The sequence below is a fragment of the Nerophis ophidion genome, linkage group LG03 (assembly GCF_033978795.1).
Source record: "Nerophis ophidion isolate RoL-2023_Sa linkage group LG03, RoL_Noph_v1.0, whole genome shotgun sequence".
NCBI lineage: Eukaryota > Metazoa > Chordata > Actinopteri > Syngnathiformes > Syngnathidae > Nerophis > Nerophis ophidion.
In genome coordinates this window covers 5417825-5441398 of record NC_084613.1, presented here as the reverse complement: position 1 = coordinate 5441398, position 23574 = coordinate 5417825, and the positions used below count along the sequence as shown (strand labels likewise).

Below are 23574 nucleotides of genomic sequence, written 5' to 3'. Positions count from 1 at the left end.
GGGCGTGTATAATAACGTGCAAAAGACTTATAGGCGTGTATAATAACGTGTAAAAGGCTTGTGGGCGTGTATAATAACGTCTAAAAGGCTTGTGGGCGTGTATAATAACGTGTAAAAGGCTTGTGGGCGTGTATAATAACGTGTAAAAAGCTTGTGAGCGTGTATAATAACGTGTAAAAGGCTTGTGGGCGTGTATAGTAACGTGTAAAAAGCTTGTGGGCATGTATAATAACGTGTAAAAGGCTTGTAGGCGTGTATAATAACGTGTAAAAGGCTTGTAGGCGTGTATAATAACGTGTAAAAGGCTTGTGGGCGTGTATAATAACATGTAAAAAGCTTGTGGGCGTGTATAATAACGTGTAAAAGGCTTGTAGGCGTGTATAATAACGTGTAAAAGGCTTGTGGGCGTGTATAATAACGTGTAAAAGACTCTTAGGCGTGTATAATAACGTGTAAAAGACTCTTAGGCGTGTATAATAACGTGTAAAAGGCTTGTGGGCGTGTATAATAACATGAAAAGGCTTCTGTGCGTGTATAATAACGTGTAAAAGGCTTGTGGGCGTGTATAATAACGTGTAAAAGGCTTGTGGCCGTGTATAATAACGTGTAAAAGGCTTGTGGGCGTGTATAATAACATGTAAAAGGCTTCTGTGCATGTATAATAACGTGTAAAAGACTCTTAGGCGTGTATAATAACATGTAAAAGGCTTGTGGGCGTGTATAATAACGTGTAAAAGACTCTTAGGCGTGTATAATAACGTGTAAAAGGCTTGTGGGCGTGAATAGTAACGTGTAAAAGGCTTGTAGGCGTGTATAATAACGTGTAAAAGGCTTGTGGGCGTGAATAGTAACGTGTAAAAGGCTTGTAGGCGTGTATAATAACGTGTAAAAGGCTTGTACGCGTGTATAATAACGTGTAAAAAGCTTGTGGGCATGTATAATAACATGTAAAAGGCTTGTAGGCGTGTATAATAACGTGTAAATGGCTTGTGGTCGTGTATAATAACATGTAAAAGGCTTGTGAGCGTGTATAATAACATGTGAAAGGCTTGTAGGCGTGTATAATAACATGAAAAGGCTTGTGGGCGTGTATAATAACATGTAAAAGGCTTGTGGGCGTGTATAATAACATGTAAAAGGCTTCTGGGCGTGTATAGTAACGTGTAAAAGGCTAGTGGGTGTGTATAATAACATGTAAAAGGCTTGTGGGCGTGTATAATAACATGTAAAAGGCTTCTGGGCGTGTATAGTAACGTGTAAAAGGCTAGTGGGCGTGTATAATAACGTGTAAAAAGCTTGTGGGCTTGTATAATAATGTGTAAAATGCTTGTGGGCGTGTATGATAACGTGTAAAAGGCTTGTGGGCGTGTATAGTGACGTGTAAATGGCTTGTGGTCGTGTATAATATGTAAAAGGCTTGTGAGCGTGTATAATAACATATAAAAGGCTTGTGGGTGTGTATAACAACGTGTAAAAAGCTTGTGGGCGTGTATAATAACATGTAAAAGGCTTCTGTGCATGTATAATAACGTGTAAAAGACTCTTAGGCGTGTATAATAACATGTAAAAGGCTTGTGGGCACGTATAATAACGTGTAAAAGGCTTGTAGGCGTGTATAATAACGTGTAAAAGGCTTGTAGGCGTGTATAATAACGTGTAAAAGGCTTGTGGGCGTGTATAATAACGTGTAAAAAGCTTGTGGGCGTGTATAATAACGTGTAAAAGGCTTGTAGGCGTGTATAATAACGTGTAAAAGGCTTGTGGGCGTGTATAATAACGTGTAAAAGACTCTTAGGCGTGTATAATAACGTGTAAAAGACTCTTAGGCGTGTATAATAACGTGTAAAAGGCTTGTGGGCGTGTATAATAACATGAAAAGGCTTCTGTGCGTGTATAATAACGTGTAAAAGGCTTGTGGGCGTGTATAATAACGTGTAAAAGGCTTGTGGCCGTGTATAATAACGTGTAAAAGGCTTGTGGGCGTGTATAATAACGTGTAAAAGGCTTGTGGGCGTGTATAATAACGTGTAAAAGGCTTGTAGGCGTGTATAATAACGTGTAAAAGGCTTGTGGGCGTGTATAATAACGTGTAAAAGACTCTTAGGCGTGTATAATAACGTGTAAAAGGCTTGTAGGCGTGTATAATAACGTGTAAAAGACTCTTAGGCGTGTATAATAACGTGTAAAAGGCTTGAGCAGCAGAAACTCAGCAAACTGCTGACTCTGCAGCCACTATTGCGCTTAAGCTTTTAAAGTCCTCATCAAATATTAAACACGTTCTCACAGCCTCACATTCTGCCTTTAGTTCCAGCAGTGTTGTTCACAAGTGCTCAACTTTGCCTCCTCGAGAAGGGAACACGCTGCGCTTGTCACTCGCTGGCCTGAGAGACCGAGGACACAATCTTACACCACATTCCGACATTAGCAACAACAAATGTGTTAGATCCGTACCTCGGAAGTTACTCAATGGTCTTCTTCAACTGTATTTACGTGTAACATAACTTACAGACGGGTGTAGGAGAGGTGGCAGCATCATGCTGTGGGGTTGTTTATCAGCGGCAGGAACTAAAAGGCTAGTCAGGATAGAGGGAAATATGAATGCAGCAATGTACAGAGACATGCTTGCCATCCGACCACTCTTGTCCCCACAATGTCTCCCTTTTTTTTCTCTTTCTATCCCCAGCTGTGCCAAATAATAATACAAACCCCGTTTCCATATGAGTTGGGAAATTGTGTTCGATGTAAATATAAACGGAATACAATGATTTGCGAATCCTTTTCAACCCATATTCAGTTGAATATGCTACAAAGACAACATATTTGATGTTCAAACTGATAAACATTTTTTTTGTTCTGCAAATAATCATTAACTTTAGAAGACAAAGAAGTTGGGGAATGTGGCGATAAATACTGATAAATGCTCATCAAACACTTATTTGGAACACCCCACAGGTGTGCAGGCTAATTGGGAACAGGTGGGTGCCATGATTGGGTATAAAAGCAGCTTCCATGAAATGCTAAGTAATTCACAAACAAGGATGGGGTGAGGGTAAACAATTTGTAAGCAAATTGTCGAACAGTTTTAGAACAACATTTCTCAACGAGCTATTGCAAGGAATTTAGGGATTTTACCATCTACGGTCTGTAAAATCATCAAAAGGTTCAGAGAATCTGGAGAAATCACTGCACGTAAGCAATGGTATTACGGACCTTTGAACCCTCAGGCGGTTCTGCATCAAAAACCGACATCAGTGTGTAAAGGATATCACCACATGGCCTCAAGAACACTTCATAAAACCACTGTCAGTAACTACAGTTGGTCGCTACATCTGTAAGTACAAGTTAAAACTCTGCTTTGCAAAGTAAAACCCATTTATCAACAACACCCTGAAACGCCGCCGGCTTCGCTGGGCCCGAGCTCATCTAAGATGGACTGATCCAAAGTGGAAAAGTGTTCTGTGGTCTGACGAGTCCACATTTCAAATTATATTTGGAAACTGTGGATGTGGTGTCCTCCAGAACAAAGAGGAAAATAAACATCCGGATTGTTAGGCGCAAAGTTGAAAAGCCAGCATGTGTGATGGTATGGGGGTGTATTAGTGCCCAAGGCATGGGTAACTTACACATCTGTGAAGGCACCATTAATGCTGAAAGGTCCATACAGGTTTTGGAGCAACATATGTTGTCATCCAAGCAACGTTATCATGGACGCCCCTGCTTATTTCAGCAAGACAAGTGTTACAACAGCGTGGCTTCGTAAAAAAAGAGTGCGGGTACTTTCCTGGCCCGCCTGCAGTCCAGACCTGTCTCCCATGGAAAATGTGTGAAGCGTAAAATAGGACAGCGGAGACCCCGGACTGTTGAAGGACTGAAGCTCTACGTAAAACAAGAATGGGAAAGAATTCCACTTTCAAAGCTTCAACAATTAGTTTCCTCAGTTCCCAAACGTTTATAGAGTGTTGTTAAAAGAAAAGGTGATGTAACACAGTGGTGAACATGCCCTTTCCCAACTACTTTGGCACGTGTTGCAGCCATGAAATTCCAAGTTAATTATTATTTGCAAAAAAAAATAAAGTTTATGAGTTTGAACATCAAATATGTTGTCTTTGTAGCATATTCAACTGAATATGGGTTGAAAAGGATTTGCAAATCATTGTATTTTGTTTATATTTACATCTAACACAATTTCCCAACTCATATGGAAATGGGGTTTGTAATAGTGTGAGAGTCCAGTCCATAGTGGATCTAACATAATAGTGAGAGTCCAGTCCATAGTGGATCTAACATAATAGTGAGAGTCCAGTCCATAGTGGATCTAACATAATAGTGTGAGAGTCCAGTCCATAGTGGATCTAACATAATAGTGAGAGTCCAGTCCATAGTGGATCTAACATAATAGTGAGAGTCCAGTCCATAGTGGATCTAACATATAAGTGAGAGTCCAGTCCATAGTGAATCTAACATAATAGTGAGAGTCCAGTCCATAGTGGATCTAACATAATAGTGAGAGTCCAGTCCATAGTGGACCTAACATAATAGTGAGAGAGTCCAGTCCATAGTGGATCTAACATAATAGTGTGAGAGTCCAGTCCATAGTGGATCTAACATAATAGTGAGAGTCCAGTCCATAGTGGATCTAACATAATAGTGAGAGAGTCCAGTCCATAGTGGATCTAACATAATAGTGAGAGTCCAGTCCATAGTGGATCTAACATAATAGTGTGAGAGTCCAGTCCATAGTGGATCTAACATAATAGTGTGAGTCCAGTCCGTAGTGGATCTAACATAATAGTGAGAGTCCAGTCCATTGCGGATCTAACATAATAGTGAGAATCCAGTCCATAGTGGATCTAACATAATAGTGAGAGTCCAGTCCATAGCGGATTTAACATAATAGTGTGAGAGTCCAGTCCATAGTGGATCTAACATAATAGTGTTAGAGTCCAGTCCATAGTGGATCTAACATAATAGTGAGAGAGTCCAGTCCATAGTGGATCCAACATAATAGTGAGAGAGCCAATGCTTGTTACTACTTCACTGCATCGTTGTCAGACATTTTAAGAGCAGAAACAATGAAAAAGATTAGAATGATATATATATTTTTTAAAACACACACAGATAATAAAAAAAACAAACAACTTTAATTTTCACCGCACAGCCCTTTTGTTTACTCTGGATGCTGAGGAAGATTGAGGGCTTATGTATAATCCAGAGTATTAACTCCAGCAGTGGGGCTAATATTCAGTAAAGTCAATCAAGTCCGTGTTCCAATTAAATCGCCGTTTGCATAAACTGCATCACTAACAGCTTAAGTCCTCACGTAAGCTCGGAAAGTAATTTTGAATAAAAAAAAAACAACTGCAATTGTGACCATTGAACGCATCATCAAAATGTACATTGTCATTATATGCACTCAGGAAGTGGATTTCGTACTAATGTCAGAAATTTATAGGAAAATACAGTCCTAGTGCTAGTATTTGTAGTGAAGTGAATTATATTTATATAGCGCTTTTCTCTAGTGACTCATAGCGCTTTACATAGCGAAAGCCATGACCTCAGTTCCATTTAAAGCACTGGGATCAAGTGGCTAAAGGGTCTTGCCCAAGGACACAACGGCAGTGACTAAGATGAACCCTCAAGTTGCTGGCACCATTCCAGCTATACCGAAATTACCGTATTTCCTTGAGTTGCCGTCGGGTCGCTAATTAATTTAAACCCCTTCTCACTTTGGCACTTACCAAAGGCATGCGGTAAATTTAGGCCTGCGCTTATAAATTTGAGTGTGATGTAAGGGTACCATCATGAAAAGCACATTTAATTAAAAAAAACGTTATTATGGTCTTACCTTTATTTATAAATGAAGTCCATGTGCAGCTCCTTCTGATCAAAAGCATCGATAACTTGTTTATAGAAGTCTTCCTTATCTTTCTTCAGATTTAAAAGTCTCTCTTGTTATGATCCGATGCCCGGATCATACCATGTTGTTGCTTTGTTCCTTTTTTATATCACATTTTGTAGTTTGACCTCCTTATTTCCTGTGTTTAGTCTGTTACCATGGTTGCTCATTAGTTTTCACCTGATCCTCTTATTTAAGCCTGCCCCTTTTGTTATTTCATTCCCGGTTCCTAATTTGCTTACAATTGACGACTGCTTTTCATTATTTTCCTCTCGCTAGCTTTCACGCTACGCCTAGTTTCTCCCTAGCTCTCATGCTAGTAGCTTTTGCTTTGCTTCTTTGTGCCTTCGTGCCAAGTGTAATGTTTCTGTTCGTTTCCCTAGCTCTCATGCTAGTAGCTTTTGTTTGGCTTCTTTGTGCCTTCGTGCCAAGTGTAATGTTTCTGTTCGTTTCCCTAGATCTCATGCTAGCAAAACGTGTTTGCCTCATCTGCCTAGCACCGGTGTTTTAGTTCTAGCCTTTTTTATTAGTTAAATAAATCTTTATTTTCTTACCATTCGTTGTGTTCTTGCCCGACGCATCCACAGAAGAACAAATACGGCATCACTATGCTTACTAAGTCTCAAATCTCTGTATCGATGGAGATCTTCCTTTATTAGCTCCTACTTCGTTTGAAAGTCCAGTTTATAAAAAACTGTTTTATTTTAGATATGTAATCCTCCATGTTAAAAGTGCAAGCGAGAAGAAAAAATAAACGATCGCTGCTCACTCTTGCGGCTTGTTGTCACTTCTTCTGCGGCCACGTAGTCGCAAGAAGGATCACTAGCGCCCTCTACCACCAGGAGGCGGGAGTCATTTAATGACTCATATTTGACACACGCAGCTATGGTATGTTAATAAAACATACCTGCTTACTGTTCTTTTTAGCATATTCAATAGCTTGGACCTTAAATCCTACTGACTAGCTCTTAATCCTCTTCCCTTTATGCGATTTCAAATTATTGAAATCAGCCTCCTCCATTTTGAAAATGATGACAAGTGACGTGACGAGTTTGACCCGGTGGAAATTCTGGGCATATGCAAATTATTTTGCGAAACAATTTTGACCCGGCTTAAGTTCTAGACATGCGCTAATAAAAATAATATTTTGCGAAACAAGTTTGACCCGGCGTCAATTCTAGGCAGACGCATACTATTTACCTGGCGGCAATTCAAGGAAATATGGTAGTAGTGGTAACACTAGTGATAGTACTCCCATGCCATGGCAGGCAACTAAGTGGAGGACATTTGTGTAGAAATGACAAGTGGATGCTAAAGAGCTGAATTTAAATGGGATAAGGAGAATGTGGAATTAGCAGAAAATTTGTGAGAATTGTCTGTGGCATTTTTGGTGTGGAAAACGTGGGCTTTGGGAAAAGCAATAATGTTTGCAACGTGAACAAAAGCTAGTTTGAATGTTTTGATGGTCAAATCAGTGGAAGGAGTAAGAATTTTCAAGGTCAGCCATCATTTGCAACATTTAAAAAGAACTGGATTTTTAGTCCAGATATCCTGAATAAGGGGCAACACAGGGGTTAGTGCATGTGCCTCACAATACGAAGGTCCTGGGTTCGAGCCCTGGGCTAGGGATCTTTCTGTATGTTGACTGCTTGGGTTCCCTCCGGGTACTGAGGCTTCCCCCGCCTCCAAAGACATGCACCTGGGGATAGGCCCCTCCCACCTCCAAAGACATCCACCTAGGGATAGGCTCCTCCCACCTCCAAAGACATCCACCTGGGGATAGACTCCTCCCAGCTCCAAAGACATCCACCTGGGGATAGGCCCCTCCCACCTCAAAAGACATCCACCTGGGGATAGACTCCTCCCACCTCCAAAGACATGCACCTGGGGATAGGCCCCTCCCACCTCTAAAGACATCCACCTGGGGATAGACTCCTCCCACCTCCAAAGACATGCACCTGGGGATAGGCCCCTCCCACCTCCAAAGACATGCACCTGGGGATAGGCCCCTCCCACCTCCAAAGACATCCACCTGGGGATAGACTCCTCCCACCTCCAAAGACATGCACCTGGGGATAGGCCCCTCCCACCTCTAAAGACATCCACCTGGGGATAGACTCCTCCCACCTCCAAAGACATGCACCTGGGGATAGGCCCCTCCCACCTCCAAAGCCATTCACCTGGGGATAGACCCCTCCCACCTCCAAAGACCTCCACCTGGGGATAGGCCCCTCCCACCTCCAAAGACATGCCCTTGGGGATAGGCCCCTCCCACCTGCAAAGACATGCACCAAGTGGAGTGAGATGAAATCCAACCTACCGCATGGAGGGGGTTGCCTTGATCGATGGGCACCTTGAAGTCCGCCTGCAGCTCATCAAACGCGGTAATCTGCAAGTGAAGAAGAAACATGAAGCCATTGTTTCATCACGCAATCAGTGAATAACAACAAAAAAAAACCTCAATTCATCTATTTGCCATTGATGATACTGATCAGGACCAGGAGACTTTATAATGCATGTTCCTTGTAGACTGGACTTGAATGTACAATAGACTATGTATGTTATTCACAAGTGAATAATAGACTGTATTTATGTTAATCACATGTGAATAATGCTGTATAATAGAATGTATTTATGTTATTCACATGTGAATAATGCTGTATAATAGACCGTATTTATATTATTCACATATGAATAATGCTTTATAATACACTGTATTTATATTATTCACATATGAATAATGCTTTGTATTAGACTGTATTTATGTTATTCACATGAGAATAATGCTGTATAATAGACTGTATTTATGTTATTCACGTGTGAATAATGCTGTATAATACACCGTATTCATGTTATTCACATGTGAATAATGCTGTATAATAGACTGTATTTATATTATTCACATATGAATAATGCTTTATAATACGCTGTATTTATGTTATTCACATGAGAATAATGCTGTATAATAGACTGTATTTTTGTTATTCACATGTGAATAATGCTGTATTATAGACTGTATTTATATTATTCACATATGAATAATGCTTTATAATACGCTGTATTTTTGTTATTGACATGTGAATAATGCTGCATAATAGACTGTATTTATGTTGTTCACATGTAAATAATGCTGTATAATAGACTGTAATTATATTATTCACATGTGAATAATGCTGTATAATACACTGTATTTATATTATTCGGATGTGAATAATGCTGTATAATAAACTGTATTTATGTTATTCACGTGTGAATAATGCTGTATAATAGACTATTTATGTTATTCATGTGTGAATAATGCTTTATAATACACTGTATTTATATTATTCACATGTGAATAATGCTTTATAATAGACAGTATTTATATTATTCACATGTGAATAATGCTGTATAATAAACTGTATTTATGTTATTCACATGTGAATAATACTGTATAATGGACTATATTTATGTTATTCACATGTGAATAATGCTGTATAATAGACTGTATTTATGTTATTCACATGTGAATAATACTGTATAATGGACTATATTTATGTTATTCACATGTGAATAATGCTGTATAATAGACTGTATTTATGTTATTCACATGTGAATAATGCTGTATAATAGACCGTATTTATATTATTCACATATGAATAATGCTTTATAATACACTGTATTTATATTATTCACATGTGAATAATGCTTTGTAATAGACAGTATTTATATTATTCACATGTGAATAATGCTGTATAATAAACTGTATTTATGTTATTCACATGTGAATAATACTGTATAATGGACTATATTTATATTATTCACATGTGAATAATGCTGTATAATAGACTGTATTTATATTATTCACATGTGAATAATGCTGTATAATAGAATGTATGTATGTTATTCACATGTGAATAATGCTGTATAATAGACTGTATTTATATTATTCACATGTGAATAATGCTGTATAATAGACTGTATTTATGTTATTCACATGTGAATAATGCTGTATAATAGACCGTATTTATATTATTCACATATGAATAATGCTTTATAATACACTGTATTTATATTATTCACATGTGAATAATGCTTTGTAATAGACAGTATTTATATTATTCACATGTGAATAATGCTGTATAATAAACTGTATTTATGTTATTCACATGTGAATAATACTGTATAATGGACTATATTTATATTATTCACATGTGAATAATGCTGTGTAATAGACTGTATTTATATTCACACGCGAAAAATATAAATACAATCTCTTATACAGCATTATTCACATGTGAATAATGCTGTATAATAGACTGTATTTATATTATTCACATGTGAATAATGCTGTATAATAGAATGTATGTATGTTATTCACATGTGAATAATGCTGTATAATAGACTGTATTTATATTATTCATATGTGAATAATGCTGTATAATAGACTGTATTTATGTTCTTCACATATGAATAATGCTTTATAATATACTGTATTTATATTATTCACAAGTGAATAATGCTGTATAATAGACTACTTGTTATTCACAAGTGAATAATGCTGTACAATAGACTGTATTTATGTTATTCACATGTGAAAAGTACCGAAGTTTTTATTATCTTTTGTGAGCAAACTGTGGTGCTGAATTTCCCCCAGGGATCAATAAAGTACTTTCTATTCTATTCTATTCTATTCTATTCTATTTATGACTTGGGGCACAATGATTTTTTTTCCCCACATATGTGGTCCTCTCCAAGGTTTCTCACAGTCACTGCCCCCGACATCCCACTGGGGTGAGTTTTTCCTTGCCCGTATGTGGGCTCTGTACCGAGCAGCCCTTTGAGACACTTCTGATTTAGGGTTATATAAATAAACATTGATTGATCGATTGATTTTGTTTATTTTTGGTTTGAAGCATTAGTCACCTTTTCTACCTGCTGCCCCCTACTGATATGGAAGAGTATTACCGCTCTCGACAGCACCAACACTCAACAACAACAGCTCATTTGCAGACTATAATGACTGGTTTGCGAAACGAAATATTTTTAACCCAAATAGGTGAAATGAGATCGTCTCCCACGGCACACAGTTGGTGAAAAACGCTGCTCTGCATTGCAGTATGCATGTGTGCAATGACAAAAAGAAATCGAGACACGTGGCAAGTGTCTTTTACTGGGGACGAAAGTGTCTCGTGTGTTGTCTTCAGAGACACGGCAGAGCTGGACTTCAAAGCAGGTTATTTCCCTTGCTCCACACCGACATGCTACTCCTTACGTGTTATTTCCCAGAGGATCCAGACTGTGATGCTTGGCCATTGTCTTACTGGGTTGCAGAGTTACTTGTCATCTTCATCATCACCGGACTATAAGGCGCATGCATTAAAGGGGAACATTATCAGCAGACCTATGTAAGCGTCAATATATACCTTGATGGTGCAGAAAAAAGACCATGTATTTTTTTAACCGATTTCCCAACTCTAAATGGGTGAATTTTGGCAAATTAAACGCCTTACTGTTTATCGGTCTTTTAGCGATGACGTCACCGAGGTAACACACCCGCCATTTTCATTTTCACATTACAAACACCGGGTCTCAGTTCTGTTATTTTCCGTTTTTTCCGACTATTTTTTGGAACCTTGGAGACATCATGCCTCGTGGGTGTGTTGTCGGAGGGTGTAACAACACTAACAGGGAGGGATTCAAGTTGCACCACTGGCAGGAAATCTGCCGCCAGACCCCCATTGAATGTGCCAGAGTGTCTCCACATTTGAGCGGCGATGCTAAGACAGACATGGCACAGAGATGTATGGATAACCTGCAGATGCATTTGCAACGATAAAGTCAACGAAATCACAAAGGTGAGTTTTGTTGATGTTGACTTATGTGCTAATCAGACATATTTGGTCGCGACGTGACTGCCAGCTAATCAATGCTAACATGCTACGCTAATCGACGCTAACATGCTATTTACGCTAGCTGTATGTACATTTGAAACTAGATACCCACATATAATGCGAAACAAACACTTACCAATCGACAGATTTAAGTTGCTCCAGTGTCACAAGATGCGAAAGTCCCGATCGTTTGGTCCGCACATTTTACCGGCGATGCTAATAAGGCAGCCATGCTATGGGCCACTTCATTAGGTACACCCACGCTATGGCCGAATAGTGTCAATAGCTATTCGCTCAATAGCTTCAATTTCTTCTTCAATTTTGTTTTCGCTATCTACCTCCATACTCCAACCATCTGTTTCAATACATGCGTAATCGGTTGAATCGCTTAAGTCACTGAAATCCGAGTTTGAATCCGAGCTAATGTCGCTATATCTTGCTGTGGTAACCGCCATGTTGTTTGTATTGGCAGCACTGTATGACGTCACAGGGAAATGGATAGTGGTTTCGAAGATAGCGAAAATAAGGCACTTTAAAGCTTTATTTAGGGATATTCCGGAACCGGTAAAAGTTTGAAAAAAACTTCAAAAAACACAACAAGCCACTGGGAACTGATTTTTATTGTTTTTACCCCTTTTGAAATTGTGATAATGTTCCCCTTTAAATAGGGACGGAAAATTAGGAGGCAGGTGCGCAACGATAGTAGGGAATAAGCGGCAGAAAATGGATGGATGGATGGATAGAGCGCGACAACAAACAAGAGACAGGTGACACTAAATGCGTAACTAGGCAACAGAAACAAAACAGGGAGTGCCACCAGGAACTAAGGAAGTCAAATACTAAACAGGGTGATAACACAACAGAACAAAACCAGAACATGTCATGATCCAAGTAGTGGATCATGACACAACCACACAACATTTTTCCACATAAAAACATTGATTTTTTTGTCCTTTTTCCCAGGGGAAAAAAAGAAAATAAAAACAAAAGGAAAAAAATATCTGCATGGCAGCTGTGTGTCAACTTTTTCAATGTATTGTAAAAAGGTATTTGAAGGATCCACATTGTGTTGAGCATGAATTTGTGTACATGTTGTCACTGCCAGTCAGCAGTACAGTAATGCTTTATTTTGTTTATGTGGTCTCAAGTCAGCCGTTGGAAAATGTGCTGCACGCTACAAATCAATCAATCGTTCAATGTTTATTTATATAGCCCTAAATCACAAATGTCTCAAAGGACTGCACAAATCATTACGACTACAACATCCTCGGAAGAACCCACAAAAGGGCAAGGAAAACTCACACCCAGTGGGCAGGGAGAATTCACATCCAGTGGGACGCCAGTGACAATGCTGACTATGAGAAATCTTGGAGAGGACCTCAGATGTGGGCAACCCCCCCCTCTAGGGGACCGAAAGCAATGGATGTCGAGCGGGTCTAACATGATACTGTGAAAGTTCAATCCATAGTGGATCCAACACAGTCGCGAGAGTTCAGTTCAAAGCGGATCCAAGACAGCAGCGAGAGTCCCGTCCACAGGAAACCATCCCAAGCGGAGGCGGATCAGCAGCGTAGAGACTTCAGTCACACCTTTGACACTTTAGTTACATTTTAGTTACACTATAGTTACATTTTAGACACTTTAGACACTGTTTATTTACACTTTAGTTACACTATAGTTACATTTTGGACGGTTTAATTACTCTTTAGTTACACTTTAGTTACACCTTAGACACTTTTGTTACATTTTAGTTACACTATAGTTACATTTTAGACACTTTAGTTACTCTTTAGTTACAGTTTATTTACACTTTAGTTACACTATAGTTATATTTTAGACACTTTACTTACACTTTAGTTACACTTTAGAATGGCATTCAGCATTATTGTGTTTTTCTTGGTAAGTACATGATTCTTGTGCAAGGTACCTTTTTTTAAAAAACCTTTATTTTGTTAAAAAACCTTTATATTGTTAATAAAGTGACAACTCATTTAAGTCTGTTCAAAAAAGAAGAGGGACTGCTTATTCGTACTCTAAGGGACCGAAAGCAATGGATGTCGAGCGGGTCTAACATGATACTGTGAAAGTTCAATCCATAGTGGATCCAACACAGTCGCGAGAGTTCAGTTCAAAGCGGATCCAAGACAGCAGCGAGAGTCCCGTCCACTGGAAACCATCTCAAGCGGAGGCGGATCAGCAGCGTAGAGACTTCAGTCACACCTTTGACACTTTAGTTACATTTTAGTTACACTATAGTTACATTTTAGACACTTTAGACACTGTTTATTTACACTTTAGTTACACTATAGTTACATTTTGGACGGTTTAATTACTCTTTAGTTACACTTTAGTTACACCTTAGACACTTTTGTTACATTTTAGTTACACTATAGTTACATTTTAGACACTTTAGTTACTCTTTAGTGACAGTTTATTTACACTTTAGTTACACTATAGTTATATTTTAGACACTTTACTTACACTTTAGTTACACTTTAGAATGGCATTCAGCATTATTGTGTTTTTCATGGTAAGTACATGATTCTTGTGCAAGGTACCTTTTTTTAAAAAACCTTTATTTTGTTAAAAAACCTTTATATTGTTAATAAAGTGACAACTCATTTAAGTCTGTTCAAAAAAGAAGAGGGACTGCTTATTCGTACTCTAAGGGACCGAAAGCAATGGATGTGGAGCGGGTCTAACATGATACTGTGAAAGTTCAATCCATAGTGGCTCCAACACAGCCGCGAGAGTTCAGTTCAAAGCGGATCCAAGACAGCAGCGAGAGTCCCGTCCACAGGAAACCATCTCAAGCGGAGGCGGATCAGCAGTGTAGAGATGTCCCCAACCGATACAGGCAAGCGGTCCATCCTGGGTCTCGACTCTGGACAGCCAGTACTTCATCCATGGTTATCGGACCGGACCCCCTCCATAAGGGAGGGGGGGACATAGGAGAAAGAAAAGAAGCGGCAGATCAACTGGTCTAAAAAGGGGGTCTATTTAAAGGCTAGAGTATATAAATGGTCTTTAAGGTGAGACTTAAATGCTTCTACTGAGGTGGCATCTCGAACTGTTACCGGGAGGGCATTCCAGAGTACTGGAGCCCGAACGGAAAAGGCTCTATAGCCCGCAGACTTTTTTTGGGCTCTAGGAATCACTAATAAGCCGGAGTCTTTTGAAGGCAGATTTCTTGCCGGGACATATGGTACAATACAATCTGCAAGATAGGATGGAGCTAGACCGTGTAGTATTTTATACGTAAGTAGTAAAACCTTAAAGTCACATCTTAAGTGCACAGGAAGCCAGTGCAGGTGAGCCAGTACAGGTATATACTCCCACAAGGGAGGGGGGGACATAGACCAACCAAAGATTCCGGACGACTGATTCGCTGATGGATTCTCTCTCAGGAAGTCATCACTTGCTTCAAATTGGTTCAAAGGAAACAAACGGAGTGTTATGGTTCAATTGACAGGATTTCAATAATCCCTAGAAGGATTTAGCCAGGATCCGAATCTGTGCTGCAGACTTCCCGGAGGTCAGCGGTCACCCGAGAGCTGGGAGCCGGCTCGGGGTTTTAATTGCTCGCAGGCTCCCTTCAGGACCGCTATCTGTGCAGCACACCTTGGCACTTTCCCTGATGTTGATAAATAGTCTGGACACACTTAACCCTTTACTTCACTCACAGGAAATCCAATCTGTTCCTTGCAGACATCTGGGAGTCCTCTACACAACTCTATATGCTCAGGATCTAACTATACAGACAGAACATAGGACGGAACGGACCTTAGACAAACCCTGTTTCCATATGAGTTGGGAAATTGTGTTTGATGTAAATATAAACAGAATACAATGATTTGCTAATCCTTTTCAACCCATATTCAGTTGAATACGCTACAAAGACAACATATTTGATGTTCAAATAATCATTAACTTTAGAATTTGATGCCGGCAACCAGAGGTGGGTAGAGTAGCCAGAAATTGTACTCAAGATTTATTACAGATTTATTACTCAAGTAAAAGTAAGGAGTAGTCACCCAAATATTTACTTGAGTAAAAGTAAAAAGTATGTTGTGAAAAAACTACTCAAGTACTGAGTAACTGATGAGTAACCTGTTTGTTTAATGATTACGGCAACAGATAATGCACAAAAACATAAAAAATAGCAACGAGCCAATTCACAGCCAGGAATATCTCTTAAGCAACTAAAACAATATTATATATTAAATAATAATACATTAAAATAAAATAAGAATTAAGGCAAATTGAGCCACAATAACTTAACAGCACCATAGGCTCAGTAGGCATGTATTGATTGATTGATTGATTGATTGAAACTTTTATTAGTAGATTGCACAGTACAGTACATATTCCCTACAATTGACCACTAAATGGTAAAACCCCAATAAGTTTTTCAACGTTTATCAATTACTTAATAAATGACCAAGTCGAGGTGATCTACCTCATATATACATACACACATATCATATATATATATACCTTTATATATACAGTATATAATTCACATTTATTTATTTTGCCGTTTTTGTTGACATGTTAAAGGTGTTTTAATGAATATACATGCATGTTTAACATATAGATTCCTATCTTTCATGAAGACAAGAATATAAGTTATATAAGTTACCTGATTCTGATGACTTGCATTGATTGGAATCAGACAGTATAGTGCTGATAATGTCCACGTTTTCAAATGGAGGAGAAAAAAAGGTCCTCCTTCCTGTCTAATACCACATGAAAGTCGTTGGTTTTTGGCATCTTATTTGTCCAGCTTCCATATTCGTTTTTATACACTTTACAAGAAATACATTGGCGGGAAACTCCGTAGCTTGCTAGGTTGTTTGCTCTGGCTTTCGGAGACTCTTATTTTGTTAGCGCAGGCGCGATGGAGCGGCACTTTTATTGTGAAGACAGGAAGAGTGCGATCAGTCTTTGGCTTAGGGTTGGAAGTACGGTTGAAATAAAAAGTGTCTTTTTTCGTTTACACTTTTGATTGATTGATTGATTGAAACTTTTATTAGTAGATTACACAGTACAGTACATATTCCGTACAATTGACCACTAAATGGTAACACCCCAATAAGTTTTTCAACTTTAAGTCGGGTTCGTCGTGTGACGGTCACGTGACCGCCTGGCTCTGTTTGATTGGTCCAACGTCACCAGCGACTGCATTTGATTGGTGAAACGCAAACCTGCGTGGTTCCTACTTTGAATGCGTGTCTGACAAATCAAAACAAACAAAGCGTGCATTAAGAGATCGATAAAAAAAAAGTAGCGAGTAGCGACCTGATTGCAGATAAATGGAACGGAGTAAAAGTAGCGTTTCTTCTCTATAAATATACTCAAGTAAAAGTAAAAGTATGTTGCATAAAAACTACTCTTAGAAGTACAATTTATCCCAAAAGTTACTCAAGTAGATGTAACGGAGTAAATGTAGCGCGTTACTACCCACCTCTGCCGGCAACACGTGACAAAGTTGGCAATAAATACTGATAAAGTTGAGGAATGCTCATCAAACACTTATTTGGAACATCCCACAGGTGTGCAGGCTAATTGGGAACAGGTGGGTGCCATGATTGGGTATAAAAGCAGCTTCCATGAAATGCTAAGTCATTCACAAACAAGGATGGGGTGAGGGTCACCACTTTGTAAGCAAATTGTCGAACAGTTTTAGAACAACATTTCTCAACGAGCTATTGCAAGGAATTTAGGGATTTTACCATCTACGGTCTGTAAAATCATCAAAAAGGTTCAGAGAATCTGGAGAAATCACTGCACGTAAGCGATGATATAACGGACTTTTGATCCCTCAGGCGGTACTGCGTCGAAAACCGACATCGGTGTGTAAAGGATATCACCACATGGGCTCAGGAACACTTCAAAAAACCACTGCCAGTAACTACAGTTACTGTCAAAGTTTGTTGATGACAAACTCCAAGATGCAGAGATGGAGTTAGGCATTTTGCAGGAAAACACCAAGACAAAAATGTTACGCCGGTTCGGCATTGTGATGCCAGGTTCGATGCGTCAAGTGAACACAGCAAAAGTAAGATATACACAATTTATTTAAATAACAAAAAGAGCTACATAACAAAAATGCTAGAGCTAGCAGAATAAAACAAACAAAGGACGCTAGCATAAAAGCTAGGATATACAAAAATGAGAACTAAACTGGCACATAGACACATTAAAGAGAAAAACAAAACATACAGCATGAGAGCTGGAATCAAACAAATGGCTAAGCGTGAAAAGCTAGCGAGAATATACATACGATGTAGAGTGCCGGCGTAACTTGTTGCGTGAAAGCAAATTATGAACCCAGGCTGAACAAACAAAAGAGGACGGCTTATAAAGTGACGGTGATTATCTGTAGCAGGTGTGCGGGGCGTGAGCAGCAGGTGAACTGATGTGTAACCATAGTGATGGGCAAAAACAGGAAATAAACGGGTCGGACTGAGAATGAAAAAAACAAACGTGAAGATCTGAGCGGCAGATCGCAACAAAAAACAAACAAAGGGTTCAAACAAAAAGCGCACACGTGGGCGGATAACAAACAAAAGGCCTAGCGTGGAACGGGTATCTCGCAGGAAAACAGAAGTTTACTTGGAATAAGAAAACAAACTTGGAAGCGGGGAACAAAAGACAATAAGCTACAAACAACTATCAAAAATAGCTTAGCGAGATATGATACGACAAGAGCGACAAAAAGTGACATCGACTATTCAATAATCCAGCACTGACTGGAAGACAAAGCAGGAACAAATAGGAGCGGGCTGATTGACACCAGGGGTGGCCAGGTGCCAATCGGCGGCATCTGAAGGGAAACAAAGCAATCAGGGAGACAAACAGGAAGCTGAACCAAAATAAGAGTGCTGACAGGAACTAAGGACACACAGAGGAAAAAGTAAAACACAAACAAACTGTCAGTGGCAAGCCTGACAGCTACATCCGTAAATTCAAGTTAAATCTCTACTATGCAATCAATCAATCAATCAATGTTTACTTATATAGCCCTAAATCACTAGTGTCTCAAAGGGCTGCACAAACCACTACGACATCCTAGGTAGGCCCACATAAGGGCAAGGAAAACTCACACCCAGTGGGACGTCGGTGACAATGATGAACATTGACAATGAACCGATTTATCAACAACACCCAGGAACGCCGCCTGCTTTGCTGGACCCGAGCTCATTTAGGATGGACTGATGCAAAGTGGAAAGGTGTTCTGTGGCCTGACCAGTCCACATTTCAAATTATATTTGGAAACAGAGGACGTGGTGTCCCCCAGAACCAAGAGGAAAATAACCATTCGGATTGTTATAGGCGCAAAGTTGAAAAGCCAGCATGTGTGATGGTATGGGGGTGTATTAGTGCCCAAGGCATGGGTAACTTACACATCTGTGAAGGCACCATTAATGGTCCATACAGGTTTTGGAGCAACATATGTTGTCATCCAAGCAACGTTATCATGGACGCCCCTGCTTATTTCCGCAAGACAAGTGTCTCGTAAAAAAAGAGTGCGGGTACTTTCCTGGCCCGCCTGCAGTCCAGACCTGTCTCTTATCGAAAATGTGTGGCGCATTATGAAGCGTAAAATACGACCCCGGACTGTTGAAGGACTGAAGCTCTACATAAAACAAGAATGGGAAAGAATTCCACTTTCAAAGCTTCAACAATTAGTTTCCTCAGTTCCCAAACGTTTATTGAGTGTTGTTAAAAGAAAAGGTCATGTAACACAGTGGTGAACATGCCCTTTCCCAACTACTTTGGCACATGTTGCAGCCATGACATTCTAAGTTAATTATTATTTGCACAAAAAAAAATAAAGTTGATGAAAGCTGAAAAGGAGATGTTGACGCATCATTTAAAGTTTCCGGCCGAATTTAGATACTGTGTGAGTGAATATTGCGACATAAACACCTGGAGCGTGTGTCGGTTTTAACAACACGGAAGTATAATCCCTGAGAGTGTTCATTGTGCCATGAAAGAACGGAAAGAGCGGCGTCGGGAAGATGGATGAGGAGCCAGCGGGGGTTAATGAACACATGGATCAATGCTGAGCCAAGGCAGTTATACACTGAACACCAGCGCCATTAACCTCCCTCGCCTGCTGCCAACTACTCTTTGCTTGCTTCACATTACAATCAATTGTATTTTCCTCCCACTTGATGTCTCACTCGGCGCCTTCTGCAAATCTTGCAGCACACAAACTAAATGTTTTTGTACTTTCTTGTATGGACATGCCTCGTCTATGTGGGCTCGGCATACTGAACACCTTCATGTAGACCTCAGACATACTGAACACCTTCATGTAGACCTCAGACGTACTGAACACCTTCATGTAGACCTCAGACATACTGAACACCTTCATGTAGACCTCAGACATACTGAACACCTCCATGTAGACCTCAGACATACTGAACACCTCCATGTAGACCTCAGACGTACCGAACACCTCCATGTAGACCTCAGACATACTGAACACCTTCATGTAGACCTCAGACATACTGATCACCTTCATGTAGACCTCAGACATATTAAACACCTTCATGTAGATCTCAGACGTACTGAACACCTTCATGTAGACCTCAGGCATACCGAAAACCTTCATGTAGTCCTCAGACATATTGAACACCTTCATGTAGACCTCAGACATATTGAACACCTTCATGTAGACCTCAGATATATTGAACACCTTCATGTAGACCTCAGACGTATTTAACACCTTGATGTAGATCTCAGACATACTGAACACCTTCATGTAGACCTCAGACGTACTGAACACCTTCATGTAGACCTCAGACGTACTGAACACCTTCATGTAGACCTCAGACACATTGAACACCTTCATGTAGACCTCAGACATACTGAACACCTTCATGTAGACCTCAGACATACTGAACACCTTCATGTAGACCTCAGACATACTGAACACCTTCATGTAGACCTCAGACATACTGAACACCTTCATGTAGACCTCAGACGTATTGAACACCTTCATGTAGACCTCAGACGTACTGAACACCTTCATGTAGACCTCAGACGTATTGAACACCTTCATGTAGACCTCAGACGTACTGAACACCTTCATGTAGACCTCAGACGTATTGAACACCTTCATGTAGACCTCAGACATACTGAACACCTTCATGTAGACCTCAGACATACTGAACACCTTCATGTAGACCTCAGACATACTGAACACCTTTATGTAGACCTCAGACATACTGAAAACCTCCATGTAGACCTCAGACATACTAAACACCTTTATGTAGACCTCAGACATACTGAACACCTTCATGTAGACCTCAGACATATTGAACACCTTCATGTAGACCTCAGACATACTGAACACCTTCATGTAGACCTCAGACATACTGAACACCTTCATGTAGACCTCAGACATACTGAACACCTTCATGTAGACCTCAGACATACTGAACACCTTTATGTAGACCTCAGACATACTGAACATCTTCATGTAGATCTCAGTCATACTGAACATCTTCATGTAGACCTCAGACATACTGAACACCTTCATGTAGACCTCAGACATACTGAACACCTTTATGTAGACCTCAGACATACTGAACACCTTCATGTAAACCTCAGACATACTGAACACCTTCATGTAGACCTCAGACATACTGAACACCTTCATGTAGACCTCAGACATACTGAACACCTTCATGTAGACCTCAGACATACTGAACACCTTTATGTAGACATCAGACATACTGAACACCTTCATGTAGACCTTAGATATATTGAACACTTTCATGTAGACCTCAGACATACTGAACACCTTTATATAGACCTCAGACATATTGAACACCTTCTTGGAGACCTTAGACATATTGAACACCTCCATGTAGACCTCAGACATACTGAACACCTTCATGTAGACCTTAGACATATTGAACACCTTCATGTAGACCTCAGACATATTGAACACCTTCATGTAGACCTCAGACATATTGAACACCTTCATGTAGACCTTACACATATTGAACACCTTCATGTAGACCTCAGACATACCGAACACCTTCATGTAGACTTCAGACATATTGAACACCTTCTTGGAGACCTTAGACATATTGAACACCTTCATGTAGACCTCAGACATACTGAATACCTCCATGTAGACCTCAGACATACTGAACACCTTTATGTAGACCTCAGACATACTGAACACCTTCATGTAGACTTCAGACGTATTGAACACCTTCTTGGAGACCTTAGACATATTGAACACCTTCATGTAGACCTCAGACATACTGAACACCTCCATGTAGACCTCAGACATACTGAACACCTTTATGTAGACCTCAGACATACTGAACACCTCCATGTAGACCTCAGACATACCGAACACCTTCATGTAGACCTCAGACATATTGAACACCTTCATGTAGACCTCAGACGTATTTAACACCTTGATGTAGATCTCAGACATACTGAACACCTTCATGTAGACCTCAGACATACTGAACACCTTCATGTAGACCTCAGACATACCGAACACCTTCATGTAGACCTCAGACATACTGAACACCTTCATGTAGACCTCAGACTTACCGAACACCTTCATGTAGACCTCAAACATACTGAACACCTTCATGTAGACCTCAGACATACTGAACACCTCCATGTAGACCTCAGACATATTGAACACCTTCATGTAGACCTCAGACATACTGAACACATCCATGTAGACCTCAGACATATTGAACACCTTCATGTAGACCTCAGACATACTGAACACCTTCATGTAGACCTCAGACACATTGAACACCTTCATGTAGACCTCAGACATACTGAACACCTTCATGTAGACCTCAGACATACTGAACACCTTCATGTAGACCTCAGACATACTGAACACCTTCATGTAGACCTCAGACGTACCGAACACCTCCATGTAGACCTCAGACATACTGAACACCTTCATGTAGACCTCAGACGTATTGAACACCTTCATGTAGACCTCAGACATACTGAACACCTCCATGTAGACCTCAGACATATTGACACCTTTATATAGACCTCAGACATATTGAACACCTTCATGTAGACCTCAGACATATTGACACCTTTATATAGACCTCAGACATATTGAACACCTTCATGTAGACCTCAGACATACTGAACACCTTCATGTAGACACGCTTTGGCCCTGCTCAAGATGGCGGCCAGGAGGCGGAGAATGCAGCGGAACGGAGAGGCGGGGCGTGCCTGTAGCAACGTTGCAGCAATCAAAATCAGATGACAAACACACCGGCTCACAATCTGGGTATCTCCTCTCAGTGTATAAAAGGGGAGAAGGAGGAAAGATCAAGAGGAAGAGGTGGAGTGTCGCAGCACAGCAGAGACAACGAAACAAGAACGATCAGAGAATGAGCCCCAGAGGAAGACAACGCAACCGGCAGCTGCAAAGCCGACCGAGACGAGGGAGCTGAAAAGCGACCCAATCGACGCAGACACTTTCGCATTTAAAAAAAATAAAAGAGTCAAACCTGCTCGACACGATGTCCTTCCTGAATGGTCCATGCAACCCACATTGTGATAGCTGGAGTCGTTCACAATATATAAATACATACAAGACTTTTACAACTGTACTCTGGGCTGTGCTGCCCACAATCTCTTCAATAGGTGCACTGTACCATATGTAAATATTATTATTGGCCTTGGTTGACACAAAATAATTCCATCTACATACCCTGTTTCCATATGAGTTGGGAAATTGTGTTAGATGTAAATATAAACAGAATACAATGATTTGCAAATTTG

General features: G+C 40.0%; 1 protein-coding gene across 4 annotated transcripts in view; it reads right to left on the bottom strand.

Moving 5' to 3' along the window:
* cnih3 (cornichon family AMPA receptor auxiliary protein 3) overlaps nucleotides 1-23574 on the bottom strand; it is a 104715-nt gene that overhangs the window by 62546 nt on the left and 18595 nt on the right. For all 4 annotated transcript variants that reach the window (XM_061894087.1, XM_061894083.1, XM_061894086.1 and 1 more), the window contains exon 2: nucleotides 8217-8285. In XM_061894087.1, coding sequence (XP_061750071.1) covers nucleotides 8217-8285 — 69 coding nt within the window. The remainder of the gene's footprint in view (nucleotides 1-8216; nucleotides 8286-23574) is intronic.